General features: G+C 39.3%; 1 protein-coding gene across 1 annotated transcript; it reads left to right on the top strand.

The window, feature by feature from the left end:
* The first annotated feature begins 419 nt into the window (after positions 1-419).
* LOC117830405 (glucose-induced degradation protein 4 homolog) lies at positions 420-9,866 on the top strand. The gene is made up of 6 exons (XM_034708511.1): positions 420-812; positions 1,876-1,935; positions 2,506-2,613; positions 2,698-2,799; positions 2,889-3,019; positions 8,480-9,866. Exons 1-6 carry the CDS (start codon positions 621-623, stop codon positions 8,541-8,543), a joined length of 657 nt encoding a protein of 218 aa, XP_034564402.1. The 5' UTR covers positions 420-620; the 3' UTR covers positions 8,544-9,866.
* The last annotated feature ends 10,308 nt before the right edge of the window (positions 9,867-20,174 follow it).

Genomic DNA, 20,174 nt, shown 5'->3' with positions numbered 1-20,174 from the left:
TAGAGAAAATATATTGGTGGGATGTGTAAGTGAATTATTCTGATCCAAATCCTCTCTTATAACTGCTACCAGTGATTGTTTCCTTGATAAAAACGAGTTACCACTGGTTGACTTCTAAAAAATGTATAAATGTAACAATGAGCCAAAGAGCCAGTCTGTTGAACGGCTCTTTGAAAGGAACGGCTCTTCAAGATCGGGTTCCCGTCAAAGAGTCAAAATCCCATCTCTACCTTCTGCGCTTGACAGATAGCGTTGCTTGCTTTACATTTGATTGTTGGGAAATGTAGTTTTTTAAAGGATTCCCGTTTACTGCTACTCAACGGCAAAAACTACAACCAAATATTCCCACAAAGCCTTCCGCAGGTTGGACCAATCAGCGTTGAAGATATTACCCAGGTGAACTAGGCTGGCCAATGAAAAGGTCGGATTCTGCTGGCTACAGTCTGCTTACTTTTCTGGGAGCTTGCTGCCCGGTAAACTAAACTGTGGACGGGTGAAGAGGGACTCGAGTGGTGGTGGACATCTTTCAGTGCTGCTCTACCTCTCCGTAGACGCCGACACAGTCCGTCGCCCTGACGGCAAACGCCCGCGGACGGTGCCCAGCCCTCGAAGCGGGAGCCATGCCTGTCCCCGCTGGATACCTCAGCGACTCCCCCGCCGCGGCCTTCTCATCCTCGGCCTCGCTTGTCCCGCCGCCCCCGATAAACACCCGGCAGCCGGGAGTTGTTACTTCGCTGCTGTACAGCGGCTCCAAGTTCAGGGGCCACCAGAAGAGCAAAGGGAACTCGTACGACGTGGAGGTTGTTTTGCAGGTGGGGCTATGACACGGATATTTCTCTGTAAAAGCGAGCTGTCAGGGGCATTTGGTGAGCTGTCAAACGGGCGGTGTGATGATTGACAGCTGGGAAATCAATGAGCGCTGGCCTGTGGTTTGGTAACTCGCGTAGCTAGCACTGGATGCAGTAGGGCAGGGGTTCCCAAACTTTTCAGCCCACGACCCCCAAAATGTGGTTGCCAAAGACTCGCGACCCCCACTGTCCCTCAAAGTGATTTAATGTGGCTTCATTCAGCTGGTCTGCAGAAAAATCAGCCTCCCTATATGAGCATGTGGCTGTGTTTCCTGTGCTGTTATGAATTAACCTACTGCTACTGATGCTTTTGATAATGCACTGTTAACTAACCTTAAACTTAGGAGTCATCTAGCAAAAAGAAAGGCAGTAAACTCATTTTCTATTTTGAAGGTTTTAATTGAAGTGTAGCTACTATTTCTGTCGATATTTTTTTACTATAATGAGTGAAATGTACTATTTTTGGATAACTCAATTGTTTTTATTGCATTTTTTCAGTATTTCTTTGTTCACCCCAAGTTAACAAATTATATATGAGTAATACAAAACCAACAAATAGAAGAAAAAATAAATACATTTTAAAAAATACAATAATAATATTTATAATAAAGAAATAATAATAATTAACAGTACAAACAAAAAGGAAGATAAACATAAGTAAAGAAGGTAAATAAACCACAATAAATAATAATATATTATTTTAAATAACTTAAAAAAAAACATTCTAGAAGACATCTCACAACCCCCCCATTTGTGTCTCGCGACCCACACTTTGGGAACCCCTGCAGTAGGGTCTGCTTCTGTTTGCCAGCAACCCCATTCAACTATGAGGACACACAGCATCTGATGTTTTCCAAAAATACTACATCACAAACCTTACATTCCTTTTGGTTCATGCAAACTTGTAGGTTCATTTCTGTTTTGTACAAGTATTACACATATTACAGTGTTGCCACTTCTTGTCACTTCACCATAGATGAAAATGATATATACCTGAAATAAACTGTGTATTATTTTCTCTTTGAAGCATGTCACAATGGAAGACTCTTACCTGTGTGGCTACCTAAAGATAAAGGGACTGACTGAGGTGAGAGGAGTGATTTCCTTCGTTGCACCACAAACATACATAATTTAAGCTGATACTGGCCTCTGCTAATTGCATAGTCCAGCTCCATGCCTTCCAATCCCTGAGGATGTCATGGGATGTGTTTACAGTAAAAAGTACAGCTAAGCTACTTGTAAATAGAAAATGCACAGCACATAAAGGACAGTGTAGCTCAGTAACATTGAAACTTCAGAAGGTTTAGTACGACTTAATTTGCTGCACATGAACAGGGTAGACTTCAAAGTGAAACCAGTATTTACTTGGTTAAGTCAGTAAAACAGTAGTCATTTTGTGAAGCCAATGTTTATTTCTACTGTATGAAGCTGTATGCCATAATTTGCAGAGCTATAAACAAACACAGTAAGACCACAGTGATGAAAATGAACAGTTATGTACCTCAGGAGCCACTTTCTACCCTCTAGTTGTTAGAGATTGAATACACTGATCTAACAGAGCAACCTTTAACATTACTTTTTTTAAACTAACATACACAATTAAAGTAATGCATGCACATGCAAGTCACTGCTTTTTCTGTTGTGTCAACTTTCATAGGAATACCCAACGCTGACAACGTTCTTTGCCGGAGAGATCATCAGCAGGAAGAGGCCATTTCTCACCCGGAAATGGGATGCAGATGAGGATGTGGATCGTAAACACTGGGTAAGTAGAGAGCCTGATCATTCAGACTCCACACAGAGGGACGCTGCTGTACCCTGACATAATCCTTTTACTTCTAATGTCAAGGGTAAGTTCCAAGCCTTCTACCAGTATGCCAAGTCATTCAACTCAGATGATTTTGACTACGAGGATCTGAAGAACTCTGACTATATATTCATGAGATGGAAGGTAAGGTTCTTCCCCAAACTGATCCCCACCATTTTTTATCATCTTTGACATTCAGCTGATCTTGGTCTCACACTCTCTGGCCCCCCTAGGAGCAGTTTTTGGTCCCAGACCACACAATTAAAGACATCAGCGGAGCCTCCTTCGCTGGATTCTACTACATCTGCTTCCAGAAATCGACAGCAACGATTGAGGGCTATTACTACCACAGGAGCTCTGAATGGTAACGTATTAACACGTGACCTATTAATAGTTAAAACGGGTTTATTTTAAGAACCAGGTGCTTTTTTAATTTGATGGTTGCTGGATCACAGCTGAGACCTGCTGGAGAACATAGGGTGCAGGTAGTCGACAGTTGACAAAACTTTCAGCCGATGGTATCTTGAATTCTATTGCTGCTCCATTCTTACTCCATGGAGCTGCTCAGATGATGAGTGTTTTTTAAGGGTAGACTGTGTGCACCCTTATAAGGATGAAGCAGAATGTGTTGTTAACACTTTGATGCATTTGATTTATGTGGTTGTTCTGCCCAGCTGTAAGCAAACTGCTGCCTTCTTGAACTCCACCATCTGCATTTTCCTTTTTCTTTGACATTTTTTGGCCTTTCATTCCACCCACTCTGCACATGAACAGCACAATCACATTCTGATCTAATTCCTTTTGTTTGGGGCAAGTGGTAATGGTTTCCTAATAAGAGTGCACAATGATTGTCAGCCAGCACCTCTCTCAGTTGCAGAGGACTGAAACAATATTTACTTCACTGTATTAGTTTTGCTCTTCTCAGTAGCTTGTTTCTTGGATTGACTCTGTGCTTATTGCTGCCTTTTGCCACTTTTTGATGTGGGCTGGGAAAACTACACATGAATAGAAAGCAAAATATGTGCATGAGTCCAAACTCTGGTTTGTTCTTAATCCTTTTTTAGGGCTGCAGGATGTGGATTTTTTTGAGCTGATTCCAATAACTGAGTAATAACCTACTCCTTGTGGCTGATACCAACAAGACTACCACATTTTTTGTAATCATTATCTTTTAAAATGTGTAGTTTATGACAGAACCAGTGTTAATTTCGTTAACGAAATTATGACTATAAATGTTCGTCAGTGACTAATTTTTTCCTGACGAAAATGAGACTATGACGAGCTAAACTGCATCACTGATAATAAAAACTCTGACGAACATATGTTAAGCAAGCGTGCCGGATACAGCTCTGGTGGTGAGGCTTTCAGCCGTGTGTCTGCCCCCTGGTGGCTGGCTGCAGTATAGGTCAAAAAATCTGTCTCCCCATTCATTTGAATGGGGGAGCAGTCAAACTTTTGAAAATAAATACATGTCGTACAAATGTTTCTCACATCTGTATGCTGTGGTGATATGTAGTTAGTATTTGACTGTTTTGTGTCCAAGGCCTCTTTTTTCTGAAAAGTTTTTTTTTCGTTAGTTATTAGAGTTTAAAAAACGGGGTTTTACTTCCGGGTTTCCTTTGATTCACAGCCGCCGTAGAACGAAACTTCAAAAGACACACAGCGTCTTGTGACGTTACACTGTAGGGCAGAGGTTATTACAGTGGTTTCAGAGGCTTTGGCTGCACAATGGCTGCGCCCAGGAGAGGGATTTTTTGGCTTCAGAACTGTACAACGGGAAGAGGCGGAGCAACACTGACCATTTTTATTTACAGTCTATGATGTTAAGTTTTTGTTGACGAGACAATGAAGAGACGAAAACTTTAGTGGTGGACTGTCGGACATTAAGAATTCATTTTTCCCCCGCTGTGCGTCTAATCTTTAGAAATAAAAGTGATGACTTCCTGTGACAGGCTGAGTTATTATCTGAGGGGCACAGTGTTCGCTTGGTCTCTACCAGCAGCAAGAGTGCTTTATGAACCAGCTCTCCTCACCTCCATCCATCTGTCTCATCTTCATTGATGATTTTTACCTCCGGTGTGCGTTAGTGACAAAGACACAACCGGGGGACGTTTGTTTACTATTTGACATTTGCTGTTGTTACCACCATTACTGTGAAAAGCTCCGCGTCTACAGCTTGATTTATTCCAGTTTAGTGAAACATCAAACACATTTAGTAAGTTTGGATCAACTCCTTGTCATCAAAGATGCAGATGCATTCCAGAGTGCCGTGAACTGACTGTCTGTCCAGTGCCGCTGTCACTGCAGGTACATTCAAGGACCGTCGTAAATGTGCAATACAGTCCTTTCATGGCATTTTTCTGTGAATCAAGAGAATCAAAATACAGTCACAGTGGTCACATCAAGAGTGTTTTCTTTTTCTTTTTTGTAGGGACATGCTGAATTATTTAACTTAAGATATTACACAAGCAAAAGTGTTAAAGGAGTGAAATGTTGACGATTTTAACACTGTTACCAATATCTACATGAATTATTTAAAGAGTGAAGATGTTTTGGCAAAAATCAAAGACTAAAATGTTTTCAGTTTCAGTTTCCGTCAACTAAAACTACACTAAAACTATAAACTATAAAAAGTAACACTGGACACAACGGCTAAGATTTAGTAAGCAAAGACACATATATGTGTTTAATATTTTACCAATCGTAACTGATATCATTATTGTTAACACACAAAAAACACAGGACGCTGTATTTACTGTGACCCGGAGCACTCCTGTGCATCATGCAGTAATATCTTTTTCATATTTAAGTCTTTATCCAGTACCTGAGGCGTCAAACTGATCAGACTTACTGGACTAACGTCAGAAGTCCATACGTCTGTGGTAAAACTTCTGTCACTGACTTTGTTTTGGATGAGACAGCTAATGTGTGTGGAGATCACATCATGCAGGGCAGGTTTATTTATTTATTTACTTGTTTATTCCGACAGGGTACAGCCATTTAGCTGTACTAGAGTTAGCTATTAGCTCATTTACATCTGTAGTCCCTTGGCAGATTGCTTCTAAAGTGGCAGCAACTCAGGATCCTGTTCCAAATACACTTTTATCTGGTGAAGTGCTTGGTCTGCTACCACAGAAGAAGTTGGTCATGAAGTGCTGTAAATTCAGTGATGTCATTAACTTCTTTAGCTCTGGGTTGTCTCTGGTAAACTCTGAGTTCTCAAATCAGCGCTATGGCACTAGCTGTTTTATTGGTGCTATTACAAACTGAAGCTACTGCTGCTTCATATTCCTTCATTACATCTTTTTTGCAATGATCAACTCTAAGGTGACTTAAGAGACTCAATGTGTTACAACTCAAAGACTTTTTTCCTCCTCTGGAAATATTATCGGCATGTTTTGCAAGTAGCAAGGGTATCATCCTCCTCTGAAACAGTGAAAACATCCACACGGATGATGCCATCTTCACTTTTGTCAACTTGTTGCAGTGTGAAGTGTTGCTAATAGTTCCCTTAACAACATGTATCCACTCTTTAATCAGTTAGATTCTACCCCTAAGTTAGAGACGTAAGTAACACACTTTTGGCTTTTAAAGGATATCTTCTGTAATTTTATTCGCTTAAATTTAAGTCCTGCTTGATTTGTTTAAAACTTCTGACATCAAAATAGTGCATTTGGATAAATACTGTGGTAAATGTGTGATATTTTCCTAAGCTATGCAAATACCACAGAGGAGCTGGCGTAGCCTAAACAAATATGTGTGCTTTTTTTGTCATCATCAGTGTGTGACATGATTTGATTTCACGCTCGGCTTTGCCTAAGTAGCTTTTCATAAAACAGGTTAACAGCTAACCTGTAGGTCTTCATGCAACAATTCTCTGTGGTATCTCTTTAAACTGATCCACTGTGTCATTCATCTGATTCATATTAGAGCTGTAGTGATTTTTTGATGATGTAGTGAACGTTTGATTGGGGATGAAAATGAACGTGTTTAATGCACTGATGTTACAACTTTGTGACCATGCAAAGGTACTAAAACTAAATCAAAGAATATTTGGCATTATTATTTGTCGTCAACCAGTTCTCTTGCATAACTGCACTGGCTCAGCTTTGATACTCTGCTACGTGTGCTGCACACAGTGCTATCCAAACATTGTTTTGTGTATCTGATAACTTAAACAAGATTTCATATCTGCAAATGAAAGAACAGCTGGATAATAAATCTGATAAAACATGTGTTTGTGTTTTCAAATAAGGGCCGATAAAAACACATTTACTCCAGGGCCTAGAATAAAAAAACTGCTTCCAGTGATTTAGAAATCGTGTCATTGCGTATTTTGTCCAGAAGAAGGCGCTCTTGTTTCACAATCTATGCTAAGCAAATGACTGGAGCCTTTCTCAAACCATTCCCCCACACTTCCTCTATGCCTCTTTGCCTGCTTGCTTTGAGGCTCCACCATGTGCCGTCCAAAACCACTGAGTGTGGTGATTGGAACATGCTCCTTGATGATCAACAGCCCTAAGTTGCTTTAAACAAGATAAAAAAAATCATTCAGATGTTTAAGGTATAAGTTTATAACATTTTCAGGATTTTATTAACTGCCGGAAAACTGAGCAGATGATTAACTTATTAAAAAGATAGAAAGAAAATCTGAATATTTTTCCTATACTGTGGGTGGATTTAATGAGTCTCTATCAGTTATTTATGCATTTGTATGACATGAAATCATGTTTTCTTAGAGTCCCTGTTTCCATGGGAGTTAGGGGAGTTTGTCTCAAAGCGGCCTGCTGTATCTGATCCCCAAAGAAGTGTGCTTCATGTAGCTGTGGGTGTGAGTTTACTCGGTGGTGAAGTGAGAGTGAGGAGCCCCTGAGTTTGTATTCAGTGTGGCTAGTTTGGCTCTGCTCCCAACAATACAAACTAATTTATACTAGTCGAGGGAGCTAACAGCTGAACTTGAAGCTTCTGGTTGGAGTTTTTGGCAGGGTGTGAAACATTAGACTGTTGATGATGATCATTTTTGTCAGAAAACACTGCCTAACACATGTACAGGACAAGATCAGCAAAAACATGAGAGGTGTCAGTTTGTCAAAGGGGGGTTGCCAAAATCAATACAAACCCAACATTCCTTACATGAGCTTTAACTACATTAAAGGGCTACTGCAAGAAAAATGATGATCATAAATCATACTAAAGAGGGGTTTGACATCATTAAAAATATGAAGCACTTTGTCTTTAAACTTGAAGCTGCTGTCTGGTGCACCCTTGTGGACAAAGTGATACCTCTTATCTCTTGTGCTGTACGTGCAAAATAAGTGTCTTCAGACAATAACCATCCTGTTTTCTTTTGAAATTTAGATTTATCGCACAATGTGATTATTTGCAATGAAAACAGCCAACAAAGGGTGTTTCCAAAGGGAGATGTCAATCATCTGTTCTGACAGCTTCCCCCTCAGAGCAGTTTCAGGCATTATAATGACAACAGAGAAGGTATCAATGTTGTTGAAAATGTTCTTGTTTGCTTTTGAGGGTCATAAAAAGGCATCAGTATCAGTTTCAGTCTGTTTCTCAGCCAGTTAATAACTCCTCATAGTGCCTTTAATTTACAACCAAAAATATCTTTTTTAACTTTCTGAAATAAGTAACAAAAAGGAAAGGGTTTTTTTTTATATCAGGAAGGGTTGCTTGTACGTTTAAATAATTGAATGATGATTTAATTAACAGGTTGCTTTTGGTAAAACCTTATCCCTATCCATCCCTATCCATGCTATGCACTTCCTGCACTTTTGCACATTGTAACCAACACTCTGTTTTCAAACTGCAGGTACCAGTCTCTAAACCTCACCCACGTCCCCGAGCACAGTGCAGCCATCTATGAGTTCCGGTGACATCGGCCAGCATCCTGGATCTTATTGTTTTGTGATGGACAGAGACTTTAAGTGAAGCGGAGGTCTGCGGATGCTACTGAGTAGGTTAAACGAGGACAACTAGGGAAGAGAATTTTCCCCCTTTTGGAGAAGTGCAAACTCTTACATGTTCCCAATAAGTGAACAAACAGCTTATTGACCTGGGGACGGGATACAGGACTCATGAATGTATGTAAGGACGAGACAAGAAGACGGAAGGAAAGGAAGCGCAACTCCTGATTGGCGGCTGCAGCTTGTAAAGTTAGAACCAGCAGCAGCAGAGACTGGGCGTGGCTCTCACAGTGTTCCCAATTTCTTCTTTTTGTTTCAACGTCTGGTTTTTAAGAGACAATGCTTGAAGCGCAGCATCTGAGAAACTTTTAATTTTCCAGTTTTCATCCAGCTGATGTGGAGTGAGCTACATAAACACTTAAGACTGCTGTTTGACAAAGATTCCTGTGAGGAGTCTGCTCTTATGAATACTAAAGAAGTCGTCTGCGTGGATTTAAAGCAAGAGAAAAGTTAGATTGAATGGAGCTCTAATCAGCCCATAAGCTAGAGTGACAGTATTTTTTTAAAGCTAAGCTGGTTCTGTGTCTGCCTGCCATGAGGCGTCATCTAAATGACTGAAGCTAAGTGACTGTTTGAAAAGCTGCAGTGTGAGAAACACACACAAAACAAGCTTTCCCTTGTGTTCATTAACCTGCTTGGGAGATTATTATCACCTGTGATTGCTGTGGATCTTGTTCTATTGAGTTACATTTGCACAAAGACGGACTATATGTTACTAATGCTAGTACACAAGCGTCAAGGTGGCAGATCAAGCTAGGTTTTTAAAGGTTGAACTTTAAGTGAAAGAGAGTTGAGAGCCAAAACAATCACACATCAAGAGTATTTTTACCCTGCACTCTGTGTTACACAAAAAGCTTTCTACTCCCTCATGTGTCGTTTTAAACTAAGACCCCCACCACTCTAAGTTTATGTCTCCTCGACTATGCAACACTTTCAACATAGCACTCTCCAAACCTTCAGTTTTCAGAGACAAAATTTTATTCTATCCTTATAGTATATGATTAAAAAAAAATTATATCTTAATTAAAGGAAATATTTTTGTTAAATTGCCTATTAACACGCTCCCTGATCATGTTCCCTTCCCATGTGATGGTGCCATCTTTCTAAGACCTGTCAGAGTTGTATTATAACAGGACAGAGGTATGTTTGTTTGAGATTAAGCCTGAATTTGTTTGATGGTGTGACTGTAAAGAATGACAAGTGGATTTTAAAGAATCATATCAAAACACCAAACACTGTGTCTTTGTTGTTTGAAGAATCTACCACACAGCCTATGTGTCAATACTCCTATTTTACATTTACTTTTTACGAATTTAATAATTTGAAGCACAAATTAAAGCTACTGTGATGAGTTTTAGCTGAATAACAGATTGACTCTTCTTTATTTTTTTTAGTCATGGTGTATTTATTGAATTTTCCACACAGACAGACAAATACAACAAAGACAATACAGAAATAATAAAGAGAAAACCAGACAAAATTAAATACAACTGGCTTCCAGTCACAGGACAGCCAAGGCAAAATGATATTAGAAAACAAAAGCAAAATAAAGACAATAACAATTTAAAGGAGAAATATATAAATAAATTACATAAAAATTTACATAAAAATTAATTAAAAAGTGCACCAGATCGCAGAGTTGGTGATTTTTACGGAGCCATACCCCTTTTCATCCATTAAGGGGCACTGTCAATCGTTCCACGTAGGAAATAAAAGGATGCCATATTGTATCAAATTTCCCAGTTGATCCCTGTAGTGTGTGTCTTATCTTTTCTATTTTGAGAAAATACATGACCTCACAGATCCACCTGCTGAAAGTAGGAGGACGGTCACTCTTCCAATTCAAGAGAATGAGACGCCTCGCAAGAAGGGCTGATAGACTCTTCTTTATGACATACAGAAGGCAAAGAGGCCGACAGCATGAAGGTTGATAATTTATGTACTGTATCTCTCACATCTGAGAACTGCTGCTGAGGCGAAGGTGAGAGTCATGATAAGTTACTGCAGGCTGCTGGAACTGTTTGTTCTTTTTACATCTTCCACAGCAGAGATTTCCAATGAGTCATACATTTTATTGTTAAAATAATGCAGGGTAAGATTTAAAAACTCTTCTTACACATATACAGGAATACATCAGCTGAGGCAAGAGCTACTGCTTTGTCTACAGGGAACATCAGAAGTTCCTCACAGGAGTTTTAATCTGTAAGTGTTTTGTGGAAACAAAACGTATCTCACAGAATAAATGAGTAATAATAAACTCTGAGTAGACCTGTATTTTACCCTACACTGCCCTCTGGTGTCTCTTAGCATTTAACAGTTTTTAGTATGAAGTGTAGATGAGTATATGGTGTTCACACAATTCAAAAAAGTTGTATAAATATAAATAGGAGATGATTTGTAAAACAATGAAACTTGTATTTCATTGAAAATGGTAAAACAATGACATATCAAACATTGACAGGGATAATTTGATTGTTTTTTCAAATTACCGTACATGCCAATTTTGAATCTGAAGCCAGCAACATGTTTCAAAAAAGTTTTTCCCAGGTTATGTTCACCCTTGTTCACCTAGTTGCATAACCTTCTTAAGACACTCTGCAATCATTTTGGAAATGATGAGGCCAATTGCTGTCATTTTGTAAAGTGGAACGTTTTCAAATTTTTGTTTGATAAAAGAATCCAACTGTCGAACAGGTTTTTTTTTTCATTATGTAACAGACATTTTTGATGGATGAGAAATCAGAGACAGCCATGCTGCTAAATTACTTGCGGAATGTGGTTTGCATTGTCTTGCTGGAAAAAGCCAGGCATTTCCCGAGAGAGGTGTGTAGCCTACTTGGCAGGCATGTTGCTGTAAAACCAGTACACATCAGTCATCTTCGATGATGCTTTCATAACTGTGCAGGATCCCCATGCCTTGTGCACTAACTCATCCCCATATCATCACGGATACTGGCCTTTGGTCGCAAAGGACACAGCGTCTGTAATTTACAAACAGAATGCCAAATCTGGACTTGTCAGACCCCAGGACAGTTATCCACTTCACCATAGTCCACCATAAAAGGGCTCCACCCCAGAAAAAGACTGTTGCATTTCTAGATCTGATTTTACATACAGTTCGGTCTTAGCATGCTGCTGTTTGAACCTGCATTTGTGGATGCAGGGACAAACTCTTTTCACAGACAATGGCTTTTTGAAGTGAGTTTGGGTCTCATTGGAAGACTCGTAATCTCAATATCTTCGAAATTGCTGCATTAGAAAAAAACTCACGCCCCTCACAGTGAGAGGACATTGAGAAATGAGCTATCCAGACTACACTCATCTTTTGTACCAGGCTGTAAATATGTTTATTTCTGCTGTAAAGATTGTCTTTTTCCCATTCATGTGTATGTGACTTCCGGTACTTCCGGAGCCAGCCTCAAGCAGATCCTCGATGAACTGCAGTTTTTACCACTTCCGCATTGGACTCATATTTTTAGACCGGAGGTTGCCGCGTGGCTAGTACTTATTGAGGAAAGTTATTAAATAAAAATAAATGATACAACAAAATTCTACAGCCATGCCAATAACTTTGACAGGTGGGTGCACAAGCTAAATTCTAATGTCATCATGCTAACAGGCTTACATTAACATCACAGATGTCAGGCTGGTATGATGTTAATGCTATGGAAGTACAGTTGAGGCTGGTGGAAATATCTTTTTTATTCATTTTTTTATATAGATAGTGTTGGGGGGGGGAAATATATTGATGTCTGTCCTTGATAAAAAAGTAAATGGACTAGTTAATAAAGTCATCCAGAGGTAGACATGAATGTATGTTGCAGAGTTGGATTCCATGAAATTACTGGTGAGAAGTCTTATACATACATATCTACAAATGCCACACTGTTGGTAAGTTCTTTAAAAAGTCAACGAATCATGTCCTTTTCAGCCAATCATTTAGGAAGATATTGAGAAAATACAGAGGTTGTGGCTGCTCTGCCTCATAGGAACAGAGCGTCCTAGCTCTACTCATAGAAAAACGTGAATAAGCATTATGACTAAATGAGTTACCTACATCAGTGAACATTACACGAGAGTAACCTCAGACGTGATATTCTGCTACAAAAAGCAAACAGGTATGTGTGTCAATTACAGTCTTTCAGTTATAACTCTTCATCTGTCATCTCCAGAATGTGGAGTTTCCAGTGCCAACGAAGTTATACCTTATAAAAAATCTTTGGAGAAACACTGCCACATTCTTTTTAAGTGTAAGAAAAAATAACTAGTTTACATTTTTCAACCCCTATTGTTTCGTAGTGCAGTCTGGTCTGAAAGAAGCAGCAGGGGAAGGTAATTTTTTATTTGAAGTACTGCACATCAAACAGGACAACTCAGACCAGACTCCTCAGGCTCAGCTCTATATTGTTGGACTGCTTCAGGACTGGTTATAAACAATGTCAAAAACTCATCTCTTTAACTTGCAAAAACCAACCACCAGAAGATTGATCAATGTAGACTGTAGGGCCTGTCCATTGACAGCATTTTTTGTGTTGGCAGTGCTGATTCAACAAAAGATAAGACATAATACAATACCTACATGCACTGTCAAAATCAACACCCAATAAAATTATTTTAGGGAAAGAATAACTGATTTTAAACCCTATATTTATCTTTGCAGGTTAGGTAAATAATGTGGAAAATATTGTCATTAGTTTTTCTTCTAACCACCAGCGATGTCATTTGACATCTCTCAAGGCCTGGAAAAACTTCAGGGGATTTCAGTTTGGATATGTACATTTTGTCTTTTCTTGTAAATTAGCTCAATAAGAATTTATTGTCCTAAATTAAGAATACAGATGATGCTATGGAGGGTCCAGCTTAGATAGTCAGCTATATGTGTATGTTAAGGAAGACATGCCAACTGTTGTTGTGAAATACATCCTGGAACATGCATTGTCTGTATGACACCACGACCAGGAAAAATGTACTTTGTCAGTCATAAAAGCGCATACTTTAGAATTTGCTTCAGTTATTACATTTACCATCAACACTTATTGGGCGTTTATAGTACATGATGAGGAAACCTTTGCCGTAAAATCTGACTTAGCAGCAGCCTAGAAATTCAACACAGACAATCTGCAGTATCAGCAGCCAGTAAGTACAAAAGATGTGCATCTGGACAATGCTGGCTTTAAGTTCTTTAAAAATCACTCAAGATAAGAGGTATAATCCACTGTGATAGGACGTGCATTCACCAAAACCTGCATGGCTGACAGGTCAAACAGAATAAATTGTAACCAAAACCTGTCCTTGTTTCATTGGCCACTTATCTCATAATGTTCTTACGTAACCACATATAACAATGGGTTTACTTCATCTTTGGTGCGGTTGCACTACAATATGTTATCCCTTGTTTCCTGGGAGCAAACTGCTTCTCTTTATCTGTTACAACCACAGCTCTGCCAACTATTATACTGCTGTTATCAAACTTTGGCTGCGATCCAGTGACTTCCTTGCAGGAAGTTTCATTCATCGTTCACTAAGACAAAGGGAGTGTTCTGTAACATGCAAAGTAGGGTTTCAATGATGGGGCACAATTAACAAAATGAAAGTAAATCACTGTCAATTAACTGCAGTAATTATTGATGAGATTGATAATTAAAATATTCTGCAATCTATTTGAGACCTCACAAAGTAAAGGACAAGGAATACTGTACTTTGGGTCAATTTGAGGGGGGTTATTTGACAGGATAGAGAAACAGAAGATGTTTGGAAAGTTAGGGATGACGTCTGCAGGCAAACCAGCGGCTCCCTGCAATGAGGGCCATGGCTTCTGAATGCAGGGAGCACATTTGAGCAGGCTGCATATAGGGTACATTTTATTGGCAATTTAGGTAGTTTTAAGACAACCTGACACAGACAATCATCTTGTGTGCCCTATATGTACTGTACATATTTTCTCAGCACTTTACTTGGACGTCATAAAGTCACTTTATTTTAGCACTTAGGTACACAACATATACTCATTCCTCCTTCTGCAGCTCACTCACAATCCTTCAGGATTAAAAGGTAGTAAAGGTACTCTGGAATTTTGCCCAGAATGGCTTTATGAGTGAAAATATACTAACAGCAGTTCACACATGTACTTAAAGCAGGAGTACAATGGTATGAGAATTACTGTTTCTGTGAAGCCTAAAAATGTTAGCATGTTAACTATTCAAGACAGTGGTCCTAAAATTAAAGCATGTAAACAAAAAATACTAAATCTCCCAAAGCAGTCACACCCGTATAATGTGATTTTCAACATCAATGTTGACACTGTGACAATGTTGTGATACTAACATCATTTAGCTAAAGTACTGCTCTTCTTAAAGCCTTGCAGAGCTTCAAATGTTAGCAGGCTAATAAAACATCGCTAGGATGGTGAATGTGTTTAAAAATATAAAAAGAAAAACAGATTGAAATCGCCCCCAAAAAACATCTGTAAAAAATGACTTTTAACATCAGAATTTTAACGCTGTCAGAGGGAGAATGATGTAGCTGCCTCGCTAAGCATTACAACGCTGCAAATGTAAGCAGGCTAATACTATATAAATAATATGGTGAGTATGTAAAAAAATCTGGAAAAAAAGACTTAATTCCTTGAAGATTTTAAGCTAAAAAAACATACGTTAGCATTCAGCAATAAGAACTATGCTCGGTGCCTCACAATGCTGTTAACATGGCTTTAGCCTGTTATATTTCAGATTGTCTTTTCCTGGAGCACTTCACTATTTCTCTTTGCAATTCAAAAGAATACCAAGTTGATATGTTGAATAGTTAAAAATAAATACATTCAAATTCAAATGTGTTCAAACATGTTACAAAGCAGTCAGTTTTTACTAAGCTTTGACCCACACCTATGACTTTTGAAACTGAAGCCACGTAATAGATACATTCCCAACAAATGCAAGGAAGGAAGGAGGAAGGTTCACATACATAATATATCAGTTGTTTGTTCTAAAAGTAAGCTGACTCATTTGAAAGACATATTTGGCATACTGGTGTGGTAACCTCATGCACCATCATAGAATATATCCAAACATTTTCAACAGTTCAATTACTTTTGTATATTGTTATTCATTTGCAAAAAATTGTTAACTCAGTTTTGAAAAACTAAAAAAATGTTTCAAAAAACACATTTCTTCTATTACTAGCTTTTGGTATTATCAATCAACTGAGGTTGGGTGGCTTTGACTAAGTCAAATTTACTTTACTAATCAGAGGTATCTTGAAAATGTAACTATATTAGGAATCTATATAAAAAAGAAATATGTTTTTTGAAAATGTATAAAAACTGAGTTATCTGTTTGCAAATGAACTCTTTATTTTCTGCCTCATCTTTTATGTCTCATCTTTCCAAAGCACTTGTCATAAACATCGGCCCCCATTTCCTCAATGGGCCTAACTCTGATTCCATGTGCTGATTGATTATTGTAGACGTGCATTTTCTCACCAAAGCTCCAAACATTCCAGCACTAACCATGGAATTACAGCAACTCCTTTTTTATTGCATTCCACTGCTTCCTTCTGCTTAACACAACAGGGAAAGGAGCTTCTCAGAAATTGTGCACCATTGACTCCACCTTCATCTGCACAACTCAGTGACTCCACAATTAGAAATTAGTATTTTGCAAAAGGGTATTGATTAACAGCTTTCCCGTTATGCTGCAAGGCTTGTGTCACGTCATCATCTGCCGTTTCCTTATAGTCAAGCTTTTGGCCATGGGTGTTAATTTGTATCTTTTATGGCTCAATTATGTTGTCAACTGAGATAACACATAATCTAGTACTTCGGTGAGTTTCAAAAATGTATATAGCTTTTTTTCCCCCCTTGTTTTTGTTTGTATTTAAACATGTTATGTTTCCCTAAATAAGATAATCTAAAATCTAGAAACTCTTCTTCATAAAGTGCACTTTTCCCCTATCCACTAATGTTTATCTAAGGGTCAACAACAAAAAAATGACCTTTGGTTCAGTTAGTGATGTGTTATTGTAGACAAAGTTGGTGTCCTAGCCTTTTCCTTGAATGGGTCACATCTTTCAGAGTAGCACTTTTCAGTCCTGGAGAATTATACACTGTCATGGGATGTGATGGGAGAAATAAAACCACACTGTGCCCCTTGTCACGTCCTCAATGCGGGATTTTGAGTGCTCCATCCAAAAGTGTATGGATTCATTTTTGTCTTCTGCAATTTATACAGGCTAACAACTATACTCCTACCGACAATTTAATGCACAAAAAACATTCTTAATTACAAAAAATGACAGGATATACATTTCTGTTTCCTTTTACCCACAAACATATTAAAGACTATTGTTAATTGAAGTGTAAAAAGCAACCCCACCAGCTCTGTAATATCTATTCCAAACTATGACGTGCAGAGGAATACTCTGATACCACTAATGGCAAAGACACAGTGCTGAGATATCTGGGGCTAACTGTATGGGTGACAGAGCTTTGTAGCCAACATGTCCATGTTCTCAGAGCCTGACACCGGGCAGAGTCAGCTAGTTGTCCTCAGCTTGCCACATGGCTAGCTGAGGACCATAATTGAAGGAAACTACTGTACACTTAGTAGTACGGTGTAATTTTTGCCAGTGTAAGATCAAAGCATCCTGGGGTTTCTCCCACTAAACCCCCACTCAGGTCTCTTTGGTTAGTGCCTGACATCCCTTTTATTCTTCCCCAATCCCCACAGTGCATTGCTGAGAATTGCTGCGCGAAATGGACACATCGACGCACAAGTATGTGGTGCTCATGTGCGCGTCAGCCCCTGCTGCGTAGGGGAGACAGAAGTGTAAATCAGCCTTAATGGCAGTTTCTGTGTTGGAAGTTCTTCCTTTCTAAACAGAACTAACACAGTTCTGGGTTTTTAGCACTCTGCACCCTAAGTTCAAATTGCCCTTGGTGTCGGCTGTTTTTTGTCGCTGTGCTTCAAAATAGTTCAAGATTTGGAACACTGCTGCAATATCCTTTCTCTGTCACTGACCAATCAAAATCAAGAAGACTAATTTTCAAGACATTAACGTTGTGTCTGCTGCCATCACAAAAAAACGCCGTCAGTTTCTCTCCGGACCAGCACATTATGTCCTGAGCCTGAAAACTCTGGTCTCCCAGCGGTCAGGAGCTCTTGAGGTTGTTAGAGAAGTAAACACCAACACACTCAGACCCCAACACCAGAAAGAGACAGCTTTTTAGTACTGCTAGCTGCACGGCTGACTGACATCAGCAGCTTACTTAAGCTGCATTAAGCAGTAGTAACTTAAAGCTCCTGTGAGGAACTTTCTGTTAGTGGTAATTTTGGCGCCCCCTGTGGACATTGATATGTCTCACCTCTTTGCCGATCATGTTCCTTGTGTAAGAATTTTTTTCTGATGAAAAATAACCCTGTTTGCTTTAAAGAATCAAATGTGATTTTAACTTTGATTATTTTCTGTGACGAATGTAAAAAAGGCTGTTTCTATCAGTCATCAGGTCTGAGATCTACCCTCTCATAACGTTCACAGGCATGAAACAACATAACAAATAAAAAGGTAAAGGTAAAAGTACTTTATTAATCCCCATGGGGTAAATAGAATTTTTTCACTCGTGTTATTTTTTTGATCATGCTACACACACACAGCATATACAGTTCGATATACATACAATCATGCACAAACATGCTATGGACATGCACTTAGGAGAGATGTCAGGGTGAGGAGGTTGCCATCAACCAGCATCACCCGAGCAGAGTTGGGGGTTTGGTGCCTTGTTCAAGGGTCCCTCAGCAGTGCCCAGGCAAATGGACCAGCACCTCTCCAGCCACCAGTCCACTTGCCAAACTTTGTCCACAAATAAGGGAAATGTCAGTCTTGCTGTGGATGGTTTAGGTTGATTCCTTAGGTCATAAAGAGACAACACAGTTCATATCAGGCTGTTTCAGAACAAACTAAAAAGTCCTCACATGAGCATTAAGACAACCTTTCAGTCCATCAGAAACTATTTCTGAATTAATTCAGGACTTTGGTGTTTTGCAGCACACATTTTTAATTTGCAGCTTGTTTCTGTCTGTCTTGGAATTTTTCACCTTTTTTTTTTATTTGCATGTTTGCAGCACATTTCTTTCAGTAGAGTTAATTCAGACTGTTGCAGTTCCTCGGCCCCAAATCAGTAATTGTAATACATGGTTTATGCTTCAGAAAATAGATTTAGCAAAATGGTTGCACTCATATTCCTATAAAGGTTCGTCTGAAATAAAAGAAAATGAAAGCTATGAGCCATGCACCTGGAGAGATTCCCTGACATTTTGATTGTATGAGTGATACATTTGAGCGTTGATATAAAACAGAATTACATTTTTTTATTTGAAAACATGACTTGCACATGTACAAGAAAACATCAGTAAAAACTTAAGAGGTGCTGCTTTGTCAGCAGGGGGTGCCAGAATCAACACAAACTGAAAGTTCCTCACCAGACCCTTAACAACAACAACTGTGATATTGACACCATAATAAGTGAAGTAGTTGGAGTCACGCAGGTCTACGGCAGGAGATGGTGTCATGGAAGTTTTTCCCGTTACTTCCCGTTATTGATGAATAATGAAATAGAGACTTCTGCCAGCCAACAAGGTTTTACTTTCTTTGCAAGGAAAAGGTCAGTCAACACCCGAGCGGCTGGAATGAAGAAAGACCTCGAACATGGGGAAAGCTTGAACATTTATACCTAAGGGCCGCCCCCTAAGGTGTGTTTCACACCATTTGTATGTTGCAGGTATCTGCATCAGGATGGGGTTGTGTATTCTTCAAGGAGGTGTTTGAAACCTTTCAAACCCTTTATCTGTTGTAGGTATCTGCATCAGGGTGGGATTGTGTATTCATCAAGGAGGTATTTCACAACCTTTCAACCCTTTCATCTGTTGCAGGTATCTGCATCAGGATGGGATTGTGTATTCATCAAGGAGGTTTCGGGGTCTATAAGTCACAAATTAAAAGCACAAGGGGACGTGGTATCTTGATGAGGGGACAGGAGATGGGGCTGATGAGGGGACAGGAGATGGGGCGTCTCGGGCAGTTGACCACAAAGGAACCGATTTTACCATTGCAATGGTCAGCAACTACAGTCCACAGGAGCCTGCCAGACAAGAGAGCACACAGACTCTGGGATATACAAACTAAGTAACTTGCATTAATAGGACAACAGTACACATAGATAGAAAGAGAAATACAGGAGTTCAGTGTATCAAGTCTAAGCCTAGCAGCATTACTAGGAGTTGGTCCAAAGCAAGCCTGAGCTAGATCTTGTTATAAGCTTAATCAAAACAGAAATTTTAAGACCAATCTTAAAAGTAGAGAGGTGTCTGCCTCCTAGATACATACTGGTGTGATTCCAAAGGAAGAGGGACTTGGCCTGATAATCACGGTTCTTACTCCCATACTACTTTTGGATATTTTAGGTATCACAATCAAGCCACAGTTCCAGAGGGCACTTGGAGATACCTCTAAGATGTGATGGGGCTAACTGTATGGGTGACAGAGCTT

Source organism: Notolabrus celidotus, chromosome 18 (genome assembly GCF_009762535.1).
Source record: "Notolabrus celidotus isolate fNotCel1 chromosome 18, fNotCel1.pri, whole genome shotgun sequence".
NCBI classification, from domain to species: Eukaryota; Metazoa; Chordata; class Actinopteri; order Labriformes; family Labridae; genus Notolabrus; species Notolabrus celidotus.
The sequence above is the reverse complement of the archived record's forward strand: the minus strand, read 5'-3'. Positions and strand labels throughout refer to the sequence as shown.

Coding starts and splice junctions, on each gene's coding strand:
- LOC117830405 (XM_034708511.1), top strand. CDS start 621: ATGCCTGTCCCCGCTGGATACCTCAGCGACTCCCCCGCCGCGGCCTTC. Junction 2,614..2,697: donor ATGTGGATCGTAAACACTGG/GTAAGTAGAGAG, acceptor TCTAATGTCAAG/GGTAAGTTCCAAGCCTTCTA. Junction 2,800..2,888: donor ATATATTCATGAGATGGAAG/GTAAGGTTCTTC, acceptor TGGCCCCCCTAG/GAGCAGTTTTTGGTCCCAGA.